Raw genomic sequence first — 25,098 nt, 5'->3', positions numbered from 1 at the left:
TGGGGCAAAGCTTGTTTGCTAAGGTTTCCGTGATTTTGTTCCAAGACCGCAGAGCTGTATTTGGGTTGGTTAGATCTATGTTGGTGAGTTGAGGGGTTAGTTGCGTACTGAGGTCTTCCGTGGAGCAGGTTTTTCTGTATTGGAAGGAAGGTTGAGGTTCTTGAGTCGGGCTGGTTTTATTTGTGGAGAAATTCGTGGTGATAAGAGAATGATCAGACCAGGGAATCTTCTTGCACTTCGGGGGAGAAGGATGTTTGATGCCTGAGTTGACGAATATTAGATCAAGCGTATGGCCTGCTTTGTGGGTGGGTTTTTTGACTATCTGATTAAATCCTAATGTGGAAAGAGCCATGAGGAGGGATTCGCAACTGCGTGAGGGGGTTGGATCGTCAACGTGTAAATTGAAGTCTCCCAGGATGATTGCTGGGCATCCAAGTTGATAGTGGTAGTGATTAATTCGATGATAGGGGATGTGTCTGTTTCCAGGAGCCCAGGGGGGGGGCGTAGACTAAGGATTTGGAGTTGATCTGAGGAGAAGCAGATTTCTAGCTTAGGTTCAGATGTAATCGAGTGTAGTTTGAAGCCAAGGCCTTTTTTTGTTGCTAGTAGGATGCCCCCCCCCCCTCTTTTTTTTTGTCTAGGGAGGGAAAAGATGTTGTAATCCTGTATAGGAAGTTGGTTTATTATTGCAGTGTCTGTAGGTTTTAGCCATGTCTCGGTTATGGCACATGTCAGGTTTGGCCTCCAGGAGATGGTCATTGAGTAATAGGGATTTTTTTGTGAGGGATTGAGCATTGAAGACTGAGGGTGAATAAGGTAAGACCTAAAAGTTGGGTAATCTGTGCAGTTAAAATAGGTGTCAGGGTTATTAGTGAGAGTTGTCTAGCTTGCCTGGTGGGATACCTTTGAATGTGGGTAGGGTGTTGAAGGATGGGAATCCAGGCGGCTGTGTGCATTTTCATATTCAGAGAGTTTTTGTTTTTTTTTTTTATGCGGGGAGTGTGGGGCGTATGCTAGATGTGTAGAATGATCAGATGTGTCAAACTACTCACCTACGATGCTTGCCGGAACCCACTGGGTGAATGCTGGAGGGATGAGTGATGAGGAGGATGATTGTAGACTCACACTGGATGTTTATTGGGGGTTGCTTAAAGTGGAGGAGGATGAGCGCTGGATGATTGCTGAGTGCAGAGGATGAGCGCTGGATGGTTGCTGAGTGCAGAGGTTGAGCGCTGGATGGTTGCTGAGTGCAGAGGTTGAGCGCTGGATGGTTGCTGAGTGCAGAGGATGAGCGCTGGATGGTTGCTGAGTGCAGAGGTTGAGCGCTGGATGGTTGCTGAGTGCAGAGGTTGAGCGCTGGATGGTTGCTGAGTGCAGAGGTTGAGCGCTGGATGGTTGCTGAGTGCAGAGGTTGAGCGCTGGATGGTTGCTTGAGCCTGTAAGTGTGAGCGCTGGTGAGTGATCGGTGAAGTCGGGGGCAGTGTGACACTATCTTGTCTCTTTCTAGGCGCCCTTCAGGGGTGCACGAAGGGGCGCACAAAGGGGTGGGCCCCTTTGTCGCGCTCCTTCGGTGCGCGGCGCCGAAACGGAGCAGGAGTTTAAAGCCCAGCAGGGCAGGCTCCGGTGGGCGGGTCTTGGCGGTCTCGGCGTGGTTCCTTCCTTTTTGCAGCTTTTTAAAAAATTTTTTTTACAGCTTTTTAAACTCTGTCGCGCTGTCTGCGCTGGGCCTGCCCAGGTGGGAGCGAGGTTACTGACCTTCCCCCGGCGGGGCTCGGCGCCGATCGCGCAGGCCTTCCCAGCGAGGAGTGAAGCAGGAATGACCGAGCGTAGTGTTTCCATGCAGAAGTATGGTACCCTCAGGTAGCGGTTGACAGACTTGGAGGTCCAGTATGGGCCGGTACGTTCCCTCTTTCTTGGGGATGATAAAATAGATGGAATAGTGTCCAGTATTTTGTTGGTGCGTGGGCACCGGTGTTAAAGCCTTTAAGGCGAGCAATTTGGTTAGTGTGGTTTCCACAGTCATCCTCTTGGAGGGGGGAATGGCAAGGGGATTTCACAAATTTGACTGGAGGGATGCTGTGGAAGTCCAGAAAATATCACTCTCGAATGGTGGTTAGGACCCACTTGTCCGACAATCTCAAACCATCTTTGGTAGAATAGGGCCAGCCTGTCCCCTATGGCTTCTTCCTGTGGATGGGTCTGTTGATTCTCATTGTGGGGTGCAGCTGGGGCCTGGACCTGAGCCAGCTCCCCTCTTGTGTTTGTTCCGAAAGGACTGGACCTTGCCTGCAGGGCGAGGTGCTTGGTATGTATGCTTGTATGGTCTGAAATACTGTGATCCTCTGCCCTTGGATGTTCGGGGAGAGGGGCGTTGGCTTCTCTTGTTCTTGTCCTCTATGTACTGAGGATTCGCCCTATTTGTTGGCTAACTTCTCCAGTTCGCTTCCGAACAGGAGGGCTCCTTTAAAGGGCATTCTCGTGAGCTTTGTCTTGGAAGTCGCGTCGGCTGACCAGCTTCGGAGCCAGAGTTGCCTTCTGGCTGCCACAATGGATGAGACTCCCCTGGCTGAGGTGCGCACCAGGTCGGAAGTCGCATCCGTGAGGAAGGATATTGCTGGTTCTAATGTTTCGACAGGCGTGGTGGTGCTCCTGGCCATTGACAAGCATGCACGTGTCACCACAGCACAGCAGGCAGCGATCTGTAGTGTCATAGCTGCTGCATCAAATGATTGTTTAAGGATGGATTGCTGACGTCTGTGTTGGGCATCCTTGAGTGCCGCTCCTCCTTAGACTGGAATGGTAGTGCAGACCATGGCGTCCACTTTGGGAAACACCAGGAGTTTTGGCTGAGGGTTCCAGTGGATATAGGAATTCTAGGGCCCATCCTCCGGAGCGTTCCATTCCAGGTTGATCAGTTGCTGTACGGCTTGCAGCAATGGGATTTGGCATGACGCCTGACACCAAAAAATGTTTCGTCTTTGGCTGCACTGTGGCACTTGTGCCTGGGATGGCCAGCTCCTTCAAGCTCAGGGACACAAGGTGTGGTAGTTCATCTTTGGAGAAAGCAAATATTGCTTACCTGTAACAGGTGTTCTCACAGGACAGCATGAGGTTAGTCCTCACATATGGGTGACATCACAGGATGGAGTCCAGTCACGGAAAACTTCTGTCAGTTTCCGGAACTTTGACTGGCCCCTACTGGGCATGCCCAGCATGGCACTAACCCTGCAGCCAGCAGGGGTCAACCCTTCACTCTTATTTAAAAGCTACAGGCAGTGCTGAACAGTAAAATAAAACGTTACAAACCCAACACCGTGGGGCGGCGGGCGGGTTTCGTGAGGACTAACATCCTGCTGTCCTGTGAGAATACCTGTTACAGGTAAGCAACATATGCTTTCTCACAGGACAAGTAGGCTGGTAGTCCTCACATATGGGGGAGTACTGAGCTGAGGATGCCCGAACATGCACCAAATGTACCCAAAGGCGTGCAATAGGCACAACAACTGGGGTGGAATTTGGGAGAGGGCATCCTGAACCCCACCGGGCAGGAGGAAGGGTATAGGTACGTCATGTTGCAAATAGGTTACGAAGGACAGACTGGCCAAAGATGGAATCTTGTCTTCCAGCTTTGTCCAAGCAATAGTGGGCTGCAAAGGTGTGGAGAGAACTCCAGGTGGCAGCCCTGCAAATGTCAGGGAGCGGCACCGAGCATAGGTGTGCTACTGAAGTCGCCATGGCCCTCACCGAGCGTGCTTTAACACGGTCTCGAAATGGAATACCTGCTTGCTGATAGCAAAAGGATATGCAGTCCGCCAACCAGGAGGAGAGAGTCTGCTTACCCACAGGCTTCCCTAACTTGTTAGGGTGGAAAGAAAAACAATTGTGTGCTTTCCCTGTGGGCAGCTGTACAGTCTAGGTAGAACGCTAGAGCCCGTTTACAGTCAAGGGTATGCAGAGCCTGTTCTCCTGGATTGGCATGAGGCCTGGGAAAAAAGGTAGGTAGTATGATGGATTGATTGAGATGAAAATCTGAAACTACTTTAGGTAAGAATTTAGGGTGAGTGTGGAGTACCACCCGGTCCTGCAAAAGTTTAGTGTACAGCGGATAGGTAACTAGGGCCTGTAATTCACTAACTCTGCGAGCTGAAGTGATAACCAAAAGGAAAATCACTTTCCATTGAGATGTCGAAGTTCACAAGAGTGAAGAGGCTCGAATGGTGGTTTCATGAGCCGACCTAAAACCAGATTAAGGTCCCAAGAAGGGACCGGAGGACGTAGTGGAGGCTTGATGTGGAGCAAGCCCTTCAAAAAACATGTTATAAGGGGTTGTACTGATATAGGGACATCCGACACCTTTATGGAAGGCGGCAACCGCACTGACATGCATTCTGATGGAAGAAGTCTTAAGATCTGACTGATAGATGCCAAAGATAGTCCAGGAACTTCGGGATTGGACAGGAAAAGGGGTCAAGGGACTGAGAAGAGCACCATGTCGTGAACCTTTTCCATTTGTAAGAATAAGATCTTCTCGTGGAAGGCTTTCATGAAGCAATCAAGACACGGGAAACTGGTTCAGAAAGGTTAAGTGGCTGAAGGATTAACCTTTCAACATCCATGCCGTCAGGGAAAAGCCGTGAAGATTGGGGTGGCGAAGGCACCCGTCGTTTTGAGTGATCAGAAGCGAGTCCGTTCCTAAGGGAATGTGCCTGCGAAAGGAGAGATCCTGAAGTATTGGAAACCACACTTGGCATGGCCAGTGAGGTGCAATCAAAATCATGGTTCCCTTGTCCTGACGTAACTTCACGAGAGTCTTCGAGAGAAGAGGAAGTGGAGGGAATGCATAGAGCAGACCAGTTGCCCATGAGAGGGAGAACGCGTCTCTGGGCTGAGAGCGTTTGCCTCGAATGAAAGAGCAGAAGTTCTCTACTTTGCGGTTGTGAGGAGACACAAAGAGGTCTATCAGAGGATATCCCCATTGGTGGAAGATGGAATTTGCTTCTGAGGGGTTGAGAGACCACTCGTGCGGTTGAAAGACGTGACTCAGCTTGTCTGCCAACACATTGTCCACTCCTGGGAAGTAGGTGGCCCTGAGGTACATCGAATGGGAGAGAGCTTCCGCCCATATCTGCACAGCTTTCTGACACAGAAGGAAGGAGCCAGTGCCTCCCTTTTTGTCGATGAAACCACATGGCCATCTGGTTGTCAGTCTGAACCAGGATCACTTGATTTGAGAGGCGATACTGGAAAGCCCTGAGAGCATATCTGATTGCTCGAAGTTCCAGGAGAATTTGGTGTTTGGCTTCTTCTGGAGACCAAGATCCTTGCGTTTGCAGATTGGCCACATGGGCTCCCCAACCGAGGTTGGAAGAGTCAGTGGTGAGCGTGATTTGAGGGCCTGGAGCCTGGAAGGACAAGCCCTGGAAGAGATTGGTCTGATTTTTCCACCAGGCGAGAGACAGATGGAGTGAGTCTGTGACGTGGACAACGATCGAGAGGAGCTGAATGAATTGAGTCCATTGTGACCTTAGAGTCCAATCCATGAGTCTCATGGCCAAGCGGGGCATTGGTGTGATGTGGACTGAGGACGCCATGTGTCCCAGGAGGATGAGAAATTGACGTGCAGTCGCAGAGTGCTGAGACTGCAGCTGGTGAGCAAGAGACACGAGAGTTAGTGCTCGCTGTCGAGGCAAGAAAGCCTTTGCCTGCAAGGTGTCCAAGTCTTCCCCCAATGAACGACAAGGTCTGAAATGGGACTAAATAGGATTTGTTGTAGTTGATGAGAAATCCTAGTGAAATTAAGGTGTGTAAGGTGAGACTGAGGGACGACAGAGCAGCTTGCTGAGTGGGAGCCCTGACTAATCAGTTGTCTAGGTAGGAGTAGATGTGAACACCTTGGGTCCTGAGGAAGGCTGCAATTACTACGAGGCATTTTGTGAAGACTTCTGGTGCAGACGCTAGGCCGAATGGAAGCACTCAGTATTGATAGTGCTTGGAGCCTACTAGAAACCTCAGGTATTTGTGATGAGATGGAGTTACCACAATACGAGTGTATGCATCCTGGAGGTCTAGAGAGCAGAGCCAGTCTCCTCTTTGTAGAAGAGGGAGAAGCGAGCCCAAGGTTACCATCTTGAACTTCTCTCGCTGTAGGCACTTGTTGAGGGCCTGTAGGCCCAGAATAGGACGAACGCCTCCCGATTTTTCGGTGATTAGAAAGTACCGGGAATAGAATCCTAGGCCGTGCTGAGTGTATGGTACAGGTTCTATTGCTTTGGACTGGAGAAGGAGAGAGACCTCTTGATCCAGAAAAATGGAGTGATCAGATGTTCTCCACCTCGGTAGAGGTGGGGAGTCCAGAGGCAGGGAGAGAAAGTTTAGATGGTAACCCTGAGCAATTATTGCTAGTACCCATTGGTCTGAGGTGATTGAGTACCATATGTTGTGGAAGTGGTACAATCGACCTCCCAGTGGTATGTGAGGCAGTGGAATCTGGCTGCTTCTCTCTAGGTGGAAGTCAAAAACCTGAAGCAGGCCCTGGTTGAGGAGCTGCTTGTGGCTTTTGTTTACATGTTTGACGAGACTGTGGTTTTTGATAAGATCTTGTGGCACGGGATCTGGCTGGTGGCGGATAGGACTTCTTCGGGCGGAAGAAAGACTTTTTAGAGTCCTTTCTGAAGGGCTGCTTAGAAGAATAGTCGGAAGGCATCAGAGAGAGCTGTCTTAGGGTCTCATGATGGTCCTTAAGTTCCGCCACCATCCGTTGAATTTGTTTGCCAAACAGATTATCTCCGACACAAGGCAGGTCGGATAACCTGTCTTGTACTTCTGGGCGAAGGTCAGAAGACTTGAGCCAGGCCCACCTTCTTGCCGAAATAGCAGCTGCAGATACTCTAGTAGAAGTATCAAAGATGTCATAAGATGTCCTGATCTCATGCTTGCCTGCCTCAAAACCCTTGTTTACTAGGGTTTGCAACTGTTCTTGAAATTGTTGAGGTAGGGAGTCCGACAAGTCTTGTATCTGCTTAAAAATGACCCTGTTATATTGGGTCATTTAGAGCTGATAGGCAGCAATCCGAGAGATTAGCATTGACCCTTGGAAGACTCAGCGACCTATGGCATCTAGGAACTTTTGTTCCTTGCCAAGGGGAACACAGGAATGAGGTTTTGACTTCTTTGCTCTCTTCTGTGCAGATTCCACCACTACAGAGTGGTGATCCAATTGTGATTTCTGAAAGCCTGGAGCTGACTGCACCAAATAGGTAGTGTCAGCTTTCCTGTGGACTGGAGAAATGGAGCCAGGATGTTCCCAGTTCTTCTTCAGGAGATCCAGAAGAATTTGGTGGATAGGAATGGAGGTTATTACCTTGGGGGCATCCAGGAATTTGAGTAACTCCATCATTTGGTGCCTATCATCCTGTTCAGTCTGCAATTGGAAGGGGACCCAATTCAGACATTTCCTTCACAAAATTTATAAAGGAGAGGTGTCCTCTGGAGGAGAATGCTTCCTACTTTCAGTGGGTGAAGGTGGTAAAGGTAAATCATCCGTGTCTGGAGAGGAATCATCGGTCCAGGTGTTGTAGGGATCAGCACCTGTCCCTCTAGGAATTAGAGGGGGGGGACAGGGTGGTGGAATACCTAAAGATCCTGGTCTAGGCTCCGAAGGAATCTGAGGAAATATCGAAGGCACCGGCACAGGCAGAGAGGGCATAGAGGGATGGCTCAATGGCACCAGACGTATCAGCACCGATGGTTGGATCGGTGGTGAGGGACGTATCGGCAACAATGGCTAAGGCAGAACTCCCGATGGAGGGATGCAGAATGGTGTTTCTCCTCCCGATGACAATGTAAGCGGGGAGGGCACAGGTGCCATCGGGGGACCCAGGATCCATCTGTGGAAGAGTGGCAATGAGCGCTTCCATCCTGGAGAGCAGCGGTGCCCGTGCTGCCGTAATCTGGTCGGTGGACGGTTCCGCAATCGGTACCGGTATCGGAGGAACCAGGAGTCGTTGCATCGCCTTGTCGATTGCCTCCTGAACCATCCGGTCCAGTTCTTCTCTGAGACCTGGAGCAAGTAGCCCCGGCTCCGGAACAGAAGAAGGCGGCAGAGGCATAGCCGAAGGGACCACCGTTAAAGGCGGAGTCGCGGCTCCCGATCCCCTGTCGGGTGAGAGTTGCCTTGGTGACCCGCTCGCAGAAATGGTCGGTGCCTTTTCTGGACGGGGTTTCTTCAACGGCGACTGACAATGATTTCACTCCCTCGATGGTCCGAGTCTTTCGGTGCCCTCGATCTTGAGGGGGAGTAGAGGGTGTCCGATGGCCGAGAAGTCTATGTCGGGCAGTCACCGGCCAGTGGTCGATGCTGGCGCGAAGCTGACAGTGCCGGCTCTGATGACGTCGATGCAATGGACGGTGTTGGGGTTTGAGCACAGAAGAGAAGTACCATCTTCTCCATTCTGGCCTTGCGACCTTTTGGTGTCATTAGGGCACATTTGGTGCAAGTCAAGACATCGTGCTCGCATCCTAGACATAACAGATTTTATGTGGGTCTGTGATGGACATGATGTGCGAGTACAGTCCGGACACCGACGGAACCCCGACATCATGGCCATGGAAAAATCGGACAGTATGGCGATCATTGGGGGGGGGGGGGGGGGGGGGGAAATTGCGCCGGCGACAACGCGAATAAGATAGTGACCCCCCTGGAGGGTCTCCCGAATCGAGGGTCCTCCCACGTGATCGGGGTCTAGCCTGGATGGGGCTGCTCAACCCGATGGAACAGGTGCCGACAGGTGATCTGTGCGGCTATCCGAGCCACGGAGACTTAAGTGTTCTACCTTACCTTGTCTTGGCACTTCCCGGTCTCGTGCCGGGTAGTCTCCGGCTGCGGGGGAGAGGGAAATACCTTCACCGCCGCACTTGGTCTTGCACCCGCTGCCTCTCAGCTGCTCCCTCCTGGGGGCTAAGTCCAAGCCGGGAACTGGCTGCCGGGCCGAGGCTTACTTCTGAGGGATCTCGGAAATCACCTCAGGAATTCTCGACTGGGGGAGGGACCCTTAGGTATCACTGCAGGAGAGTGGGGCTCATCTTGAACAGGTAAGATTTTGGAATTTTCTCTCTTTGGTTTGGATTTCCTAATGCTGAGCAAGCATGTGTGTAGTCTCAAACTGCTAAGGAAACTAAGAAATACTGAAGAGCAGAGCTTCCTGCAGGGGTATATGTAGTGCTGACGTCAGATTGAAATCTGACTCCATCTCTAACTGTGTTATCTATTTTTCAACTGAACATTCAATTAGTGAAACAATACTAGGCCTGGAATGGCTCTTCTTTTTAGGACACTATGGGGTTTGCAGCATTTCAGGTTCCTTTCACAATCATTCCCAGAAAGAAATTGTTATAATGGATGAGATCAATCCTGCAGGAAACTGGTTTCACCAATAGTTAAGAATATAAGAAATGCCATACTGGGTCAGACCAAGCCCCATATCCTGTTTTCAACAGTGGTCAAAGTCACAAGTACCTGGCAAGTACCCAAACATTGATTAGATAGATCACAAGCTACTACTGCTTATTAATTACCATAATAGCAGTTTATGGATTTAACCTCTAGGAACTTATCCAAACCTTTTCTAAACCCAGTAACACTAACTGCTGAAACCACATCCCCTGGCAATGAATTCTAGAGCTTAGCTATATGCTGAGTAAAAGAATTTTCCTAGATTTGTTTTAAATTAGTTACTTGCTAACTTCATGGGAGTGCCCCCTGGTCCTTCTATTATCCGAGTGTAACTAACTGATTTACATTAACTTGTTCAAATCCTTTCCTGATTTTGTAGACTTCTATCATATCCCCCCTCAGTTTCTTCTCCAAACTGAAGAGCCTTAACTTCTTTAACCTTTCCTCATAGGGCAGCCGTTCCATGCCCCATATAATTTTGGTCGCCCTTCTCTGCACTCTCTCCAATGCAGCTATATCCTTTTTGAGATGAGTTGATTAGAACTGCACACAGTATTCAAGGTGCGGTCTCACCATGGAGCGATACAGAGGCATTATGACATCCTCAGTTTTATATTCCATTCCCTTCCTAATAATTTCTAACATTGTTTGCTTTTTTGATCGCTACAGTACACTGGGTTGACGATTTCAATGTATTATCCACTTTGACACCTAGATCTCTTTCCTGGATAGAACTTAACATTGTTTAACTACAGCAAGATTAGTTTTCCTATATGCATCACTTTGCACTTGTCCATGTTAAACTCCATCTGCCATTTGGAAGGCCAATCTCAAGATCCTCCTGCAATTCATCACAATCCGCTTGAGATTTAGCTGCTCTGCCTAATTTTGTGTTATCTGCAAATTTGATCACCTCACTCACTGTACCCCTTTCCAGATCATTTGTAAATATAATAAAAAGCACCGGTCCAAGTACAGATCTGAGGCACTCCACTATTTACTTTTTTCCACTGTGAAAAAACCAACCATTTAATCCTTCTCTGTTTCCTGTTTTAACCAACTTGCAATCCACAAAAGGACATCACCTATTTAGTGTTCTTAGAAACCCCTCATGTGGGACTTTGTTTAATACCTTCTAGAAATCCAAATATACCATATCTACTGGTTCACCTTTATTCACCCCTTCAAAAAGGTGTAGGAGAGAGAGTTGTGAGGCAAGACTTCCCTTGGGTAAATCCATGCTGGCTGTGTCCCAAACCATGTCTATGTAAATGTTTTGTGATTTTACTCTTTATAACCGTGTCCACAATTTTCCTGGCACTGAAGTCAGGCTCACCAGGCTATATTTTCCCAGATCACCCCTGGATCCCTTTTTAAATATAGGGGTTACATTGGCCATCTTCCAATCTTCAGGTACATCTGATTATTTTAATGCTAGTAAACATTTGTAACCTAATGGTTCTGAAATTTCATTTTTTAGTTCTTTCAGAACCATGGGATGTATACCATCTGGTCCAGGTGACTTACTACTGTTCAGTTTGTCAATCAGGTATCAGGCCTACCACATTTTCCAAGTTCACAGTGATTTGGTTCAGTTGATCAGAATCACCACCAATGAAAACCTTCTCTGGAATGGGTCTCTCTCCAACATCAAAGCAAAGAAATAATTTAATCTTTCCGCGATGGCCTTATCTTCTCTAAGTATCCCTTTAACCCCTTGATCATCCAACAATCCAACCAACTCCCTTGCAGGCTGCTTTGGATATATTTTTTAAAGTTTTTATTGAGTTTCTGCCTCTATGGCCAACTTTTCAATTTTTCTCTTAGCCTGTCTTATCAATGTCTTACATTTAACTTGCCAATGCTTTATCCTATTTTCTCCTGAAGGGTCGTTCTCCCAGTTTTTGAATAGTTCAGCAAATTGTCCTGAAATTAATTTCTAATATACAGTTGTCAATATACAAGGTTATTCTTTGTCCTCACAATCTTCCAAGATGCTGAAAGAAGAAATTACTACTTACCTGATAACTTCCTTTCAACTAGTAAGGGCAGGTCAATTCCAAGGAGTGGGTTATGCACCTCTGCCAGCAAATAGACAAGCAAAAGCTGACATCACAGCTATACAGTCCATCCAGATATCAGCCCACTAGTATTCTCTGGAAAAGCCAAACTGTGGACAAAACTGATTTCATCATCAACAGCCAACCATTCATGTTTCTCAACCAACAGGAACATTTAACTCAGCCAAAAGGAACATATCTGGCAAACCAAGAGCTAGAGAAGCCACTTACCAGTATTCCATGAAGCACAGCAATCATATTCTGCATAGCTCGCCCAAAGAAGGCTAACCACAAATTTAAACATCAGCAGCAGAGGGTGAGTCTGGAAATTAACCTGCCCTTACTAGAGGAAAGGAAATTATCCTAAGTAGTCATTTCTCATTCCTCAGCATTCGGGCAGGTCAATCCCAACAAGTGGTATGTATCAAAGCTAATCTCAAAAAGTGAACTGCCAGCAGTCCAATCAATACCACCAGCGCAAATATGGCATCCTTCCTAGCCCTAATATCCAAGCAGTAATCTTGGATAAGCTGTGCAAAGATCACGTCGTCACTCAGCAAATTTCAGCAGGCGATAAAGTTCCAACCACGACCCCCATGAAGTGCAGTGCAATCTGTTTCAGCAAGGCAACCTCAGCAGCCTCACAGGATGCCATAATGACCTCCTTAACCAGTGGGCTATCGTTGCCTGCACTGGCAGAACTCTCCGTTTGCCTCCACCATGGAGCACAAACAGGCAATCATATTCCCGAACAAAGGACGACAAAGGAACAAAAAAGAATAATTAGCTTCATCTCTGTCCCTGTCAGGCAGGGAAATGGACTGATTCAAATGAAACAAACCACTTTTGGTAAAAAGAAGGGCACAGTCCGAAGTGGAACCGCACCCAGAATCATATGGAGAAAAAGCTCATGGCAGGAAAAAGTCAAACAGATTGCTACCAGAAAAACTCAAGGTAAGCAGCTGCAAGTATGCAGCGGTCGAAAAGCTGGACCCGCCAAGAACTCTAGGACCAAGTTAAGATACCACAGAGGCACCGGAAGCTGCAACAGGGGGTGAAGATGCTTAACTCCCTGCAAGAAATGGGCCACATCTGGATGGGAAGACAAAGGCCCTCTCATTGACTCTCCCCCATAACAAGCCAGTGCTGCAGCTGGAACCTTCAAGGTGTCAAAAGCAAACTCTTAAGGAAGCCATCCTGTAAAAATTCCAAGATCAAAGGAATATCCATCTTGAGCGGTTGAGGATCTTGCTCAGAACACCAGGCCTCAAATACCCTCCAAACTAACATAGGGTAGAGAAGCAGAATACATAAACTGCAAACCACAGCAGTAAATGTGCGAGAATGTACTCATTCTGAAGCTTATGAAGTGTAACTACAGGTAGCCACAAAGCTGGGTCTCATGTTGCGGTTCTTTCAGAGATGAAATAGTGGCCCTGATTTCCCAGACCTTGAAAAGTTGGGTGTTCCTGGTTCAGATGCTATATCAGAGCTGAGGAAGAATCCCATTTGGCTTTCCTTACGTAAAGCCTCTTGTTTTTTCCCTGTAATGGATGTCATCAGGAATTGATTGATTTGGAATGTGACGCTCCAGAGGCAAATTTTAATGGGGGTCTGACATTGGAAGGCCTGTACCCCCTGGATCTGATTGTGAGAGCATTTGCGTTTTCCCCAAAGTGGATGCTCTGTGTGCTGTTTCTAAGCGGACTACTATCCCGTAGTAGGAGGAGTGGCCTTGAAGGATGTACAAGATAGAAGGATTGAGGCTGTTCTTAAGCAAGCCTTTGAGGCAGTGGCAATGAATTTACAGATTGCCTCCTGTTGCGCCCTAGTGGTGAGATATTGTCTGCTTCTCTCTCAGGAGGTTGTCTGGAAGGAATTCCAGAACAGTTATGGCACCTGCTGCTGCCTTTTTGGCAGACGCTGGCTGTGATTTGGTCCGGACCTCAGCCAGAAGAGTGGCTTCGGTGATAGCGGCCAGGCGTTTACTCTGGTTGCAAAGTTGGTCAGCAGTTGCAGCTTCCAAAGCCAGTCTTACCAAGATGCTCTTTAAAGGCTCGCTTTTGTTTGGGAGTGAGTTGGAGAAACTGGCCAGTAAGTGGGGGTGAGTCTCCAGTGCCTCGGTTGCTAGAAGATAAGAAACAGTTACAGTGCCCCTTTGGTATAAGGTGTCATTTCTGGGGTTCCAGGCATTTTTGTCCCTACAAGAGGCTTTACGTAAAGAAAGCCAAATGGGATTCTTCCTCAGCTCTGATATAGCATCTGAACCAGGAACACCCAACTTTAAGGTCTGGGAAATCAGGGCCACTATTTATATCAGTAAGCATTTAATAAGTTTTATATATTATGAGTCTGGGGTACATAGTTTATTGCATTAATAACTTTGTATATATGGCACTTAACTGCAGATAAATCTAAGGGAAACATGGTGGTGGGGGAAGGGGGGGGGGGGTCTGTGAAAGTTTTGGAGGTTGAAAAGGAGCCCACACTCCTAAAAAGGTTGGGAAACTTTTCTATGCAGAGGACTAGGTAAATCCTTAAAAATCAAGTAAAATGGCCATACAAATTTGCATTGGTTTTTTTTTTTTATAAGAAAGTAGAGCAAGAATGCAACAGTCCTGTTTTTTGCAGCTATCTTGACTTGCAACTGATGCATGCCTAGAGGTTTACTGTTTCCATCTATTAGTTAGGAGGAAGATATTGCCCATTCAATTCATTGCATAGGGAAGTGTTACCATTGCAATAAGATATGATCAGCAGAGTGCAGTTTTACCGTCAACAGCACACACATTTGTGCACATTACACTTTATGCAGCAAGGAATTCTGAATGCACAAAAGAAGTGTGAAAGTGTGTGCATCCTGCTTCGTACCCTTGCATAGAAATCCCAAACAAATGAAGACTATTACCCCCACCCCCTGGCCAATACAAAAAGGTGCACTGGTTTAATCATGTTTTCTTAGCACCTGAAATTTTACTCCTGGTCAGAGCTAGAGAAGTTTCCAGTGTTTGTTTTAGTTTATGGGCAGAAGCTGAGATTCCAACAGGACCTGTAATTGGAATTTACGCACACAAAGCATGTTCTGTGCATAAATGCCCAAGTTTAAAATGTGCACTAAAATGTGTATTCAGCACAGGCTGAACTTGAAGTTGTGCTCAAATCTAGTCAGTGCACTTTAACTCCTGATGTATTAGCATACTATCAGCTTACTAACTGGGAGTTAATTTTTTAACCCATGCTTAAAACTGTTTGCTGAATTTCAGTGCACAGTGTTAATCCATATGTTATTGCATCGGTCACCAGAAATTCTGTCTAGTTTTAGAAAATGTAACAGTATCCACACAGTAAGGCATTCTATTACAGAGAAAGGAACCTCACTGTGATCTTATGATAAGAAGATCTCATCTGAAAACAAGACAGAATGAATTCTGAAGAAAAGTTATTTGTCAATTGGGTTCTCTGTAGACAGCAGGATGAGCTAGCCATAAACATATGAGTGTCAGGCAGCATCAACACAGATCTAGTTCTGAGCTTAGGAAGAACTTTACTCAACATGTGTGGAACTTCCACACGCACACACTGCCTTCATGATTCCCTCAGTCTCTTGGCCTTTTATCTACACTTGATTTTGTTAGAAGTTATAAGTTCTGTTTGAGGGGCTGCTGAGGCAGCAGCAAAATTAGGAGCAATAAAACAGATTTCAAGGTACAAGGCTAAAAAACTGGAAACATTTGAATCTGTGCAGTAGATCGGACAAAGACTGAGGGACTCAAGATTAACCGCACGCGCAGACCTCCGGTACATACTCAAAGTCTTTACTGAGAACTGGGCACATGTCAGTGTCATCTGATGTCACCCACTCATGGTTAATTCATGCCTGCTTGTCTCAAGTTCATGACTTAATTTGTTTATTAAAAAAATAAGCAAAAAGTGTACTGATAGACAGAACCCCTTATATGTTGAGTGGTTAATGGCATGTTTACTTGTTCTTATTGGGCTGCTGGTGGTTGAAAGGGGAATAAACTATCGATCCTATTTAAGGTAAATCTAACACCATGTGGATTGAAATTTAAAATGAACATTATACACAAAACAACTTTGGGGTAGCTGAAAGTGTATTTTGTTATACCACAGCAGCTTACCTGTTCTGTAGTGGATGCTTAATATAGTTTTCAGGGTTGGCAATCTCCTGACCTGGTTCAGTTTTCTCTTCTTCTGAAGTTTGGGGATTGACAGTGGTTTCCTACAACAAAATATCAAAATGAGAAGTTTGTATGCTCTTTCAGCATTGTGTGGTAAACTTGAGACAATTGAGCAAGTCAGTTATTTAAGCTTTTAACCAAGATATTCTCAATAGCAGATATCCCTGTGAGGGAACTATATAATAAACTAGTGTATTGAAAGAGGCAAGTGTGGCAACCCCTGATTTGGTTGAAAGGTGTATAATTTAATCTCTCTGAAACATACATGCCTTTGGTGTTAGTAAGTTTGGTGTCTGAAAGTTCTGGCTGCACACTTTGGATGCTTATTTAATGAAAGTGGAAGAAAATGCATACATATTTCATGTTTTAATTTAATTTTATGTACTTGGTTAATTTAATTATCAATGTTCTTAATTTCACTAAACATTTATTGGTATTTTAGCAGATTAATTAAATAAAAAGCACCAATAGCTATTACATATAGCTGATACAAAGGCATGGGGAGATAGTGACTTGCTTCTGCCTACAAGGTTAGTAGTTCTAATTTGTAGCTTAGTAACTACTAAACCAGATCTACACAAAGGAAGTAGTTTATCACCTGGGACATTTCCATTCTAATAGGTAACTCAAAGCAAAAAAAACAGATTTTGCAGTCAAGGAGAAAAGCACAAGAACAGCATTGCTGAGTCTCAGTATCAAGAGGATATTCTCCATACAATCCACAGAATAGTCACAAGTATCAAATGATGCAATCAGGGACCGAGAAAATGTGGCAGAAAGATAAAAGCAAGTTTGCGTACCGTAAATAGTGTTTCTTAGGATGAATTAGCCATGATCTTGGGTGACTCCCTCTGGTGGCATAAACTGACCTCTTTCTCCTAGCTAGTAGAGCAAAAGCAGGATTTCCTATGCAACTATTGCCTCTTAGATCCCTCAATCTGTATCTCAATCTGACAGATTCCATCTGATCTCCTTCATGAAGTGAGTCACAAGTGGATCCATTGCTATGGACCAGCCATGGTAAGTCACAATTTTACCAAATTGCATCCATGTCAAGAAGAGGTGAGGTCCAAAGGAGGAAAGAGGCAGACTAGTAGGGAAGTGGCCTCACATGAACGAGGATCGTGTATCTTGTCTACCACAGGTGGTGCAGCACTTCCATTTATGAGTGTAATATTTCCTAATGGCTAGTTTTCTAGAAGCCAGCAACATATGTTCCACTTCTGCAGAAAGGAGGTGGTCTTCAAATACTACATATTCAACATTCACACTTTCAGATGAAGGGCAGCTGGATCTGGGTGCAGAAATATTCTTGCATTAGCAAGTCAGGGCTCATCCACAAGAAAATTGGTAGGCGAGACAAGATACACATACCAAGCTAAACTGAGCTATGTAGGAGCAATGAGGATCATGCAAGCCTTGTCCCTAATCAGCATTTGCACGGTCCTGGTGATGAGGGGGAATGGAGGAAAAGCATACATGAGGTCTGGGGCACAATCTAGCAGAAGTGTCTCTTGTGCGATTCAACTGGTTCCAGCAGATTGAATAGATATTTGCGATTCGCATCTAATACAGAGGTAGACAGTAAGGCACCCCCCAGTATCGAAAAATCTCATCAACTGACTAAAGACACCATTCGTGGGGATTAAAAAGGCTGCCGAGTCAATCTGCTTGCAAGTTTTCCAAGTCTGGTACATATGTCCACTGCCTGTAGAGTCCACTGCCATATTTCTAAGGTTTCCTAGCAAAGAGACCAGGAACATGTTTCTCCCTGCTTGTTCACAAAGAACATTGCACCCTGGTTGTCGTCTGCATTAGGACACACTCTCCTTGCAGCAGGTGGTAGAAGCATGCAGGCCATTTTTTTTAACTCCAGGAGATTGATACGAATGAAGAAGTCTCCACGCATGTATCCATGGTCCCTTGTGTTTCACAGAGGGAATATGTGCTCCCCATTCGATGGTCGCATCAGAGGCAAGTATGATGCTATAAAGGGTTGGAACCAGAAGTGCAGCATCCCTGATGGTCAAGTGTGTCCACCATGACAGGTCCCCTCATTTCTGGGGTAAGCAGAATCATGTGCTTAAATAGTTGCTATTGTTGGTCCCACTGGACCCTGAGGCACCACTGTAGGTATCACATGTGAGGTGCATGAACAGTACATGTATTGCAGCCGCCATGTGTCCCAGGGTCACCAGCAGCTGGTAAGCTGTTGCTACCTGCTGATGGAGGTGGTTCACATGATTGTGCAGAATTTGGTAAGTATGCCTTGGTGGCTTGAGTGTCCAGAAGCGGTCCTATGAAGTGGAAAGACTGCATAGAAATCAGGTATGACTTTTCCAAGTGGATTAAGAATCAAAGACCCTAAAGAAGCTCAATGGCATCCATCAGGGATTGGTGAGCCTCCTTATGTTGGGGCAGTTGTCCGTCAATTGTCTAGATAGGTGAAGACCTGGACCCTTTGCAACAAAGATGTGTCTCTACCACAAGACGTTTGCAGGCCGATGCAATACTGGCACACATAAAACAGGCGCTCATGACCGAGTGTCTGCTCCCTTAACGCGTGTAGATTCACCTCTCCCAGGTGCCGCAGTAAAAAGAAGGTGCTAGGGGAAACTGCACGCCCCTAGCAGCAAGTGCCCGTGAGATGGTTGTCAGCCAGTTAGGAAAAACAGATGCTCCCTTTTCCTAACCTGACCGGTGGCACCTTTTTTTTTTCTTAACTTTTTTTTTTTTGGCACTAAGTGAGAGGAACTAAAAAATTCATATTGCCATGATATTAAGTCTGAGTAAGTACAGAAAAGAAGAATTTTCTGCTTTTCTGTACATTTCTGGGGCTCCCCAAAAATTAATGCCTGCTCAGGGCAAGTGTTAAAATTTGGCAAGTAAAAGTGCACTTTTTTTTTTGCATCAGGAGGAATAGGTAATAGCCTCATCAGCATGCATTTATATGTAATGAGCGCTATTACCATAAGAACATAAGAACATGCCATACTGGGTCAGACCAAGGGTCCATCAAGCCCAGCATCCTACTTCCAACAGTGGCCAATCCAGGCCACAAGAACCTGGCAAGTACCCAAAGAACCTGGCAAGTACCCAACATGCTAACACCCATTTTGCTTTGGGGGTTATGGATGTGTGTCCAAAAGGCATGTCAAATCGCTCGTTGAGCTGTGTGTTTTGACCAGCGCATGGTATTGCATCAGCCCATTGGTGAAGACTCATGGAGCCGAAGACAAGTCAAAAGGAAGAACTTTGTATTGATAGTGCGTCCATTCACCCAAAGCCAGAAGTTTTTTCCAACAGGACATGTGAATATAGTCATATGCGTCCTGAAGATCCAGAGAGCACATCCAGTCTCCTCTCAATAAATGGCAATATAGTGCTCAGGGAATTCATCTAATTTTAGAGGAAGGTTTTCAGCTTGCGAAGATCCAGTATCAGGTGGAGGCCCGTGATTTTTTCTGGATAAGAACATATCAGGAGTAAAACCCTGTGTTGAGCTGGTCCGGAGGGAGCCGTTCTATCGCCTGATCTAGTAGCTTCTGAACTTTCACCTGTAGAAGCTGGTGTTCTTGAACAGTGATGAAACAAATTTAGAAGATATTCACGTCATATATCAAAGGACCCACTCATCTGTTGTGATTGCTTGCCAAGATGTCAAATATTCCACTATTCTGCCTCCTATTGGAATGAGATTTCTCAGATCAGTTTCACTAAAAACAGTTATTTTTGCCTGAGTCTGCAAGGGCATATTCTGCACCTGACCGTTGTGGCCTTCCTCTGTTTGGAAGTGACTGGCTTTGCTGCCTGACCCTGTAAGGGTGGCAATCAATACTGCTGTAATGGTCAGTACACCCGCCACGAGTAATATCTTAAAACTATAGTAAGAGTGACATGGAGTAGCTGCGTTCTCTGAAGAGGACAGGGATTGAACGACTACATGTTATTCCTTTAGCTGAGACAGTCTCCAACTTCTCCACAGATTATCTCCCAACAGAGATCAGCCAGCCTGTCATGCATGTCAGACAGAACTTGCTTGGAGCCATGCCATCCTTCAGGCACCAATTGATGCCACAAATATCCTCACAATCAGGTAAAAAGTCTCAACAGGTCATACCACTTCCTCAAGATCCAAGAGAGGTGGTGGAGAGTGACCAGAGTCCCCGAATCATCCCTGACATAGGGTTAAATGAGTGGGAGAGCTCTCCAGACTCCAAATTTCAGTTAACCCCACAGACCTACATAATCCAGCTCTGCCATGCCATCTCCTGTCAGGACATAATCTGTAGCAGAAATGTAACAGAGGTAAGTCTTCAGCCCTACCATATCATGGGCTACTAGGAGCAGCACAGGAGTCATTCTGTCTTTGGTTCTGCATTCCATACTAAAAACATGCTGTCCTAGGAACAGACCTAAGAACATAACATGCCATACTGGGTCAGACCAAGGGTCCAAACCCAGCATCCCATCTTCAACAGAGGCCAATCCAGGCCATAAGAACCTGGCAAGTTCCCAAAAACTAAGTCTATCCCATGATACTGTTGCTAGTAATAGCAGCATCTATTTTCTAAGTCAACTTCATTAATAGCAGGTAATGGACTTCTCCTCCAAGAACTTATCCAATCTCTTTTTTAAACCAAGCTACACTAACTGCACTAACCATATCCCCAGGCAACAAATTCCAGAGTTTAATTGTGCATTGAGTGAAAGAACTTTCTCCAATTAGTTTTAAATGTGCCACATGCTAACTTCATGCAGTGACCCCCGTGTCCTATTATCCAAAAGAGTAAATAACCGATTCACATTTACCCGTTCTAGACCTCATGATTTTAAACAGCTCGCTCATATCCCCCCCTCAGCTGTCTTCTCCAAGCTGAAAAGTCCTAACCTCTTTAGTCTTTCCTCATAGGGGAGTTGTTCCATTCCATTTATCATTTTGGTCGCCCTTCTCTGTACCTTCTCCATCGCAACTATATTTTTTTTTTGAGATGCGATCAGAATGGTACGCAGTATTCCAGGTGCAGTCTCACCATGGAGCGATAGAGGCATGACGACATTTTCCGTTTAATTCACCATTCCCTAATAATTCCCAACATTCAGGTCGATACTGTAACGTGCGGTTGAAGATTTCCCGTCTAACGTGCTGGGAGCTCACAATTCGGACGCGTAAGGCGATCCAGCGATACAGTCTCCAGTTTCACGCGTCCTTAGCGCTTCTTAAAACAGACGCATAACCCTTTCCGCATGCATATGATATGTAAATGAACGAATTAGCTGTATAATGAAGGAATTAGCTATTCCCCTACGATACTGTGACGCGCGCTCAGATTATCTCCTTTGTAACCCGCTATTTTGCCGCGGCCTTAACGTGTTAGTTTACCGCCACCCTCTACTTGGTGTTAGTGTGGTGTTAGAAAATTAAAACGGGAATAAAGTGTAAAAAATGGTGTAAAAAAAAGTGTAAAAACACTGGGGCTGCACCGGTCTCTGGTGCAGCCCCAGTCCTGTCCCCTCCTCCCAAAGCAAAAAAAAAACAAACAAAAACCGAAAAAGTAGCAAGGCTCGGGCCTGCTACGGTAGTCCCTTCTCCCTTCCTCCCGATTTCGGCGCTCAAGGCGGCCGGGTGGGCGTGCATTCATCCAGGCAGAGGGAGCCGGCGGCAAAAACAGCCTCCGGCTCCCTCTGCCTGGATGAATGCACGGCCCCCGCCGGCAGTGAATGAATGCCCGTGACGTCACGACATCACGGCATGTGACTGCCTTGAGCGCCAAAATCGCACGGGCATTCATTCACTGCCGGCGGGGGCCGTGCATTCATCCAGAGGGAGCCGGCGGCGAAAACGGCCTCCGGCTCCCTCTGCCTGGATGAATGCACGCCCACCCGGCCGCCTTGAGCGCCGAAATCGGGAGGAGAGGAGAAGGGAGAAGGGACTACCGTAGCAGGCCCGAGCCTTGCTACTTTTCGGGTTTGTTTTTTTTTTGCTTCGGGAGGAGGGGACCGGACGGGGCTGCAGGAGACCGGACTGGGGCTGCACCGGAGACCGGACGGGGCCAGGGCAGGTAAGCGGGGGCTGGGGGAAAGTTTGCTGAGCATCGGGGGACATAACTGTCCACTTCCTGGTACCTGTCATTTCAAATGACATTTGAAATGACATTTGAAATAACAGATACCAGCGCGGCCGTGAAGCGTTAGACCCGCGAACCCAGGATACTGTATAGGCGCTCTATACAGTAAAATGGGTTGCGCGGGCCTAACGCTTGCCTAAGGCTTCGCAGCTGCGGCATGCATTTGCATGCAATTTGAAGAGAGTATCGAGCGGTAGGTGAAGAGAACTGTGCGTGCGGGGAGCGAGGGTGCGCCTGACACTGCCACACTGTTTCTACCGCGGCCTTAGAGTATCGACCCGATTGTTTGTTTTTGACTGCCGCAGCACACTGAACCAGCTATTTCAATGTGTTAGCCACTGTGATGCCTAGATCTTTTTCCTAGGTGGTAGTTCCTAATATGGAACCTAACATCGTGTAACTACAGCAAGGGTTATTTTTCCCCTATATGCAACACCTTGCCCACATTAAATTTTCATCTGCTATTTGGATGCCCAATTTTCCAGTCTCGCAAGGTCCTCCTGTAATGCATCACAATCTGCTTGTGATTTAACTACTCTGAATAATTTTGTATCATCCGCAAATTTGATAACCTCACTCCTCGTATTCCTTTCCAGATCATTTATATATATATTGAAAAGCATCGGTCCAAGTACAGATCCCTGAGGCACTCCACTGTTTACCCTTTTCCACCGAGAAAATTGACCATTTAATCCTACTCTGTTTCCTGTCTTTTAACCAGTTTGTAATCCACGAAAGGACGTCTCCTCTCATGAGGGACTTTGTCAAACGCCTTCTGAAAATCCAAATACACTACATCTACCGGTTCACCTTTATCCGCGTTTATTAACCCCTTCAAATAAATGAAGATATGTTAGGCAAGACTTCCCTTGGGTAAATAGATGTTGACTGTGTTCTATTAAACCATGTCTTTCTATATGCTCTACGATTTTGATCTTTAGAATAGTTTCCACTATTTTTCCCAGCACTGAAGTCAGGCTCACTCTATAGTTTCCCAGATTGCCCCTGGAGCCCTTTTTAAAAATATTGGGGTTATATTGGCCACTCACCAGTCTTCAGGTACAATGGATGATTTTAATGATAGGTTACAAATTTTAACAAATAGATAAAAAATGTCATTTTTTAGTTCCTTCAGTACCCTAGGATACATACTAGGGGTGTGCATTCGTTTTCACCGTACTGGCAATCCGCAACGTATATTGTACTATTCATAGTATTCGTGGGGAAGCGAAACGTATCGCGATTCCCCACGAATACACGAATCTTTCCCTGAATTATACTGCCACCTAAATAAAAATTTAGTGGCCGTCCGATGCCACTACTCAAAATGGCGCCGATAGCCATTGCCCATACTATGTCACAGGGGCTACCAGTGCCATTGGTCAGCCCCTGTCACATGGTAGGAGCACAAGATGGCGCCGATGGCCATGTGACAGGGGCTGACCACTGGCACCGGTAGCCCCTGTGACAAAGGCTATCTGTGCCATGATGAAACCGGCACAGAGGGTGTGAGTGCAGGGGATGGTTCCCAGACCCCCCGCTGGACCACCAGGGAGTTTTGGTAAGTCTTGGGGGGGGGTGTGGGTTGTAGTTAATTTGAATTTTAGCTGGCACACGAATAGAAATCACCGTATTAACGCATCGGGGCGCCATACGGCCGAATGCAACGTATCTGCTCCCCGACGAATCCGAATCACGAATGCAACGTATGGCGTCCCTCTGCACATCCCTAATACATACTATCTGGTCCAAGTGACTTGCTACTCTTTAGTTTGTCAATCCTGCCTACGACATCTTCTAGGTTCACAGTGATTTGGTTCAGTTCATCTGACTCATCACCCTTGAAAACCCTCTCCAAAACTGGTAGTCGCCCCAACATCCTCATTAGTAAACATAGAAGCAAAGAACTCATTTAAGGGGTCATTTACCAAGCAGATGCACGTGAAAAGTCCCTTATCGCATGCGATACCAAGATGGGGGTGGAGTGGGGGGCGGAGTCAGCCCCAGAAGAGGAGTTTGGGCAGCACCGAGGCTGACACCACGAAGACTGCGCCGACAGCGAAAAGTAAGCACCTTTATCGCCGTCAGTTTTGTGGCGAATAACTACACCTTTTATGGTGTAGTTATTTGGCGCGGCAGAAGTGCGATCACTGCTGGTTATCGCAGGACCGCCCCCCCCCCCCCCCCATTTCACCTCCAGCCCCTGTTACTGCGGGATTCACTATGCCTTGTGGCATTAGTAAATCCAGCCCTTATCTTCCCTAAGAGCCCCTTTAACCCCTCTGTCATCTAACAGTCCAACAAACTCCCTCACAGGTTTCTTGCTTCAGATAAAGGTTTTTAACAGGAGACATAAATAAGCAAATGATGATATTTCTGGACACATCAGATGGTATGCCACTACAGCATGTAGATTAACTTACAATATATGTGAGATCTGAATGAGAAAGATGGAGGAGATATTGCAAAAAGGGTAGAAGTTGAACATTTGAAAGTGTCCTGATGCCAAGAGGCACATCAGAAAGAAAATCTGGTCCATTTACAATGTTTTTCTGCTAGGTGGTTTCCCTGCACCATCATTGTTAGATTTCACTGGAAATTGGCATTGCTTGAATTTGTTCTCAATATCTATGCTGTGAAGGCTAGAATCTAAAGATTGTGATGGTGGTAGTGGCTCACATTATTTTGAGTCAATAAATCTGGAAATATAAGCAGGTGCTGGTGCCAGTCTTTGAAGCCATGCTTGGTAAAACCAAAAGGAAGTTGTGAGAATCGTAGCTCCTTTGTTTTTTCTTAACTTGAAAAATCAATTGAGATTAGATGAATTGGAGGAAATGCATACAGCAACTCCTTTTCTCAAGTTATTGGGAAAGCACTTTGTGGTATCAAATTTTGTGCTGGTTCCTTTGAACAAAACAGAGGAAGCTTGTGATTGTTTATGATGAAAAAGTTCTATTTGGAGTTCGCCACAAGTGGAAAAGATATTGCATTGTGTTAGGATGAAGAGACCACTCGTGGTTAAAGAATGATAGTGTCAGAGTACATTGCCCCTTCTGGGGAGATAAAGAAGACATACTTATCTGCCATTTAAACAGCCCAGTTCAATATCTTGAGAGCTTATTTGTAAAGCTTCACTTAGCCCATTCCTCCTTGTTTGTTTATACAGAACACTGCTACCTGTTTGAATTTAGAGATATGTTTGAGTGCATTGAAAACAGCCTTGAGGTCTAACATATTGATGCGTAGAGTAGACTCTT

At 46.2% G+C, this 25,098-nt stretch overlaps 1 protein-coding gene across 5 annotated transcripts in view; it reads right to left on the bottom strand.

Moving 5' to 3' along the window:
* The window catches only part of EIF4E (eukaryotic translation initiation factor 4E), a 289,910-nt gene that overhangs the window by 190,517 nt on the left and 74,295 nt on the right, over positions 1-25,098 (bottom strand). For all 5 annotated transcript variants that reach the window (XM_029597416.1, XM_029597420.1, XM_029597412.1 and 2 more), the window contains exon 2: positions 15,654-15,754. In XM_029597416.1, the coding sequence (XP_029453276.1) occupies positions 15,654-15,754 (101 nt within the window). The remainder of the gene's footprint in view (positions 1-15,653; positions 15,755-25,098) is intronic.

Source organism: Rhinatrema bivittatum, chromosome 1 (genome assembly GCF_901001135.1).
Source record: "Rhinatrema bivittatum chromosome 1, aRhiBiv1.1, whole genome shotgun sequence".
Classification (NCBI taxonomy): Eukaryota; Metazoa; Chordata; class Amphibia; order Gymnophiona; family Rhinatrematidae; genus Rhinatrema; species Rhinatrema bivittatum.
This window is presented reverse-complemented; position numbering and strand designations above follow the sequence as displayed.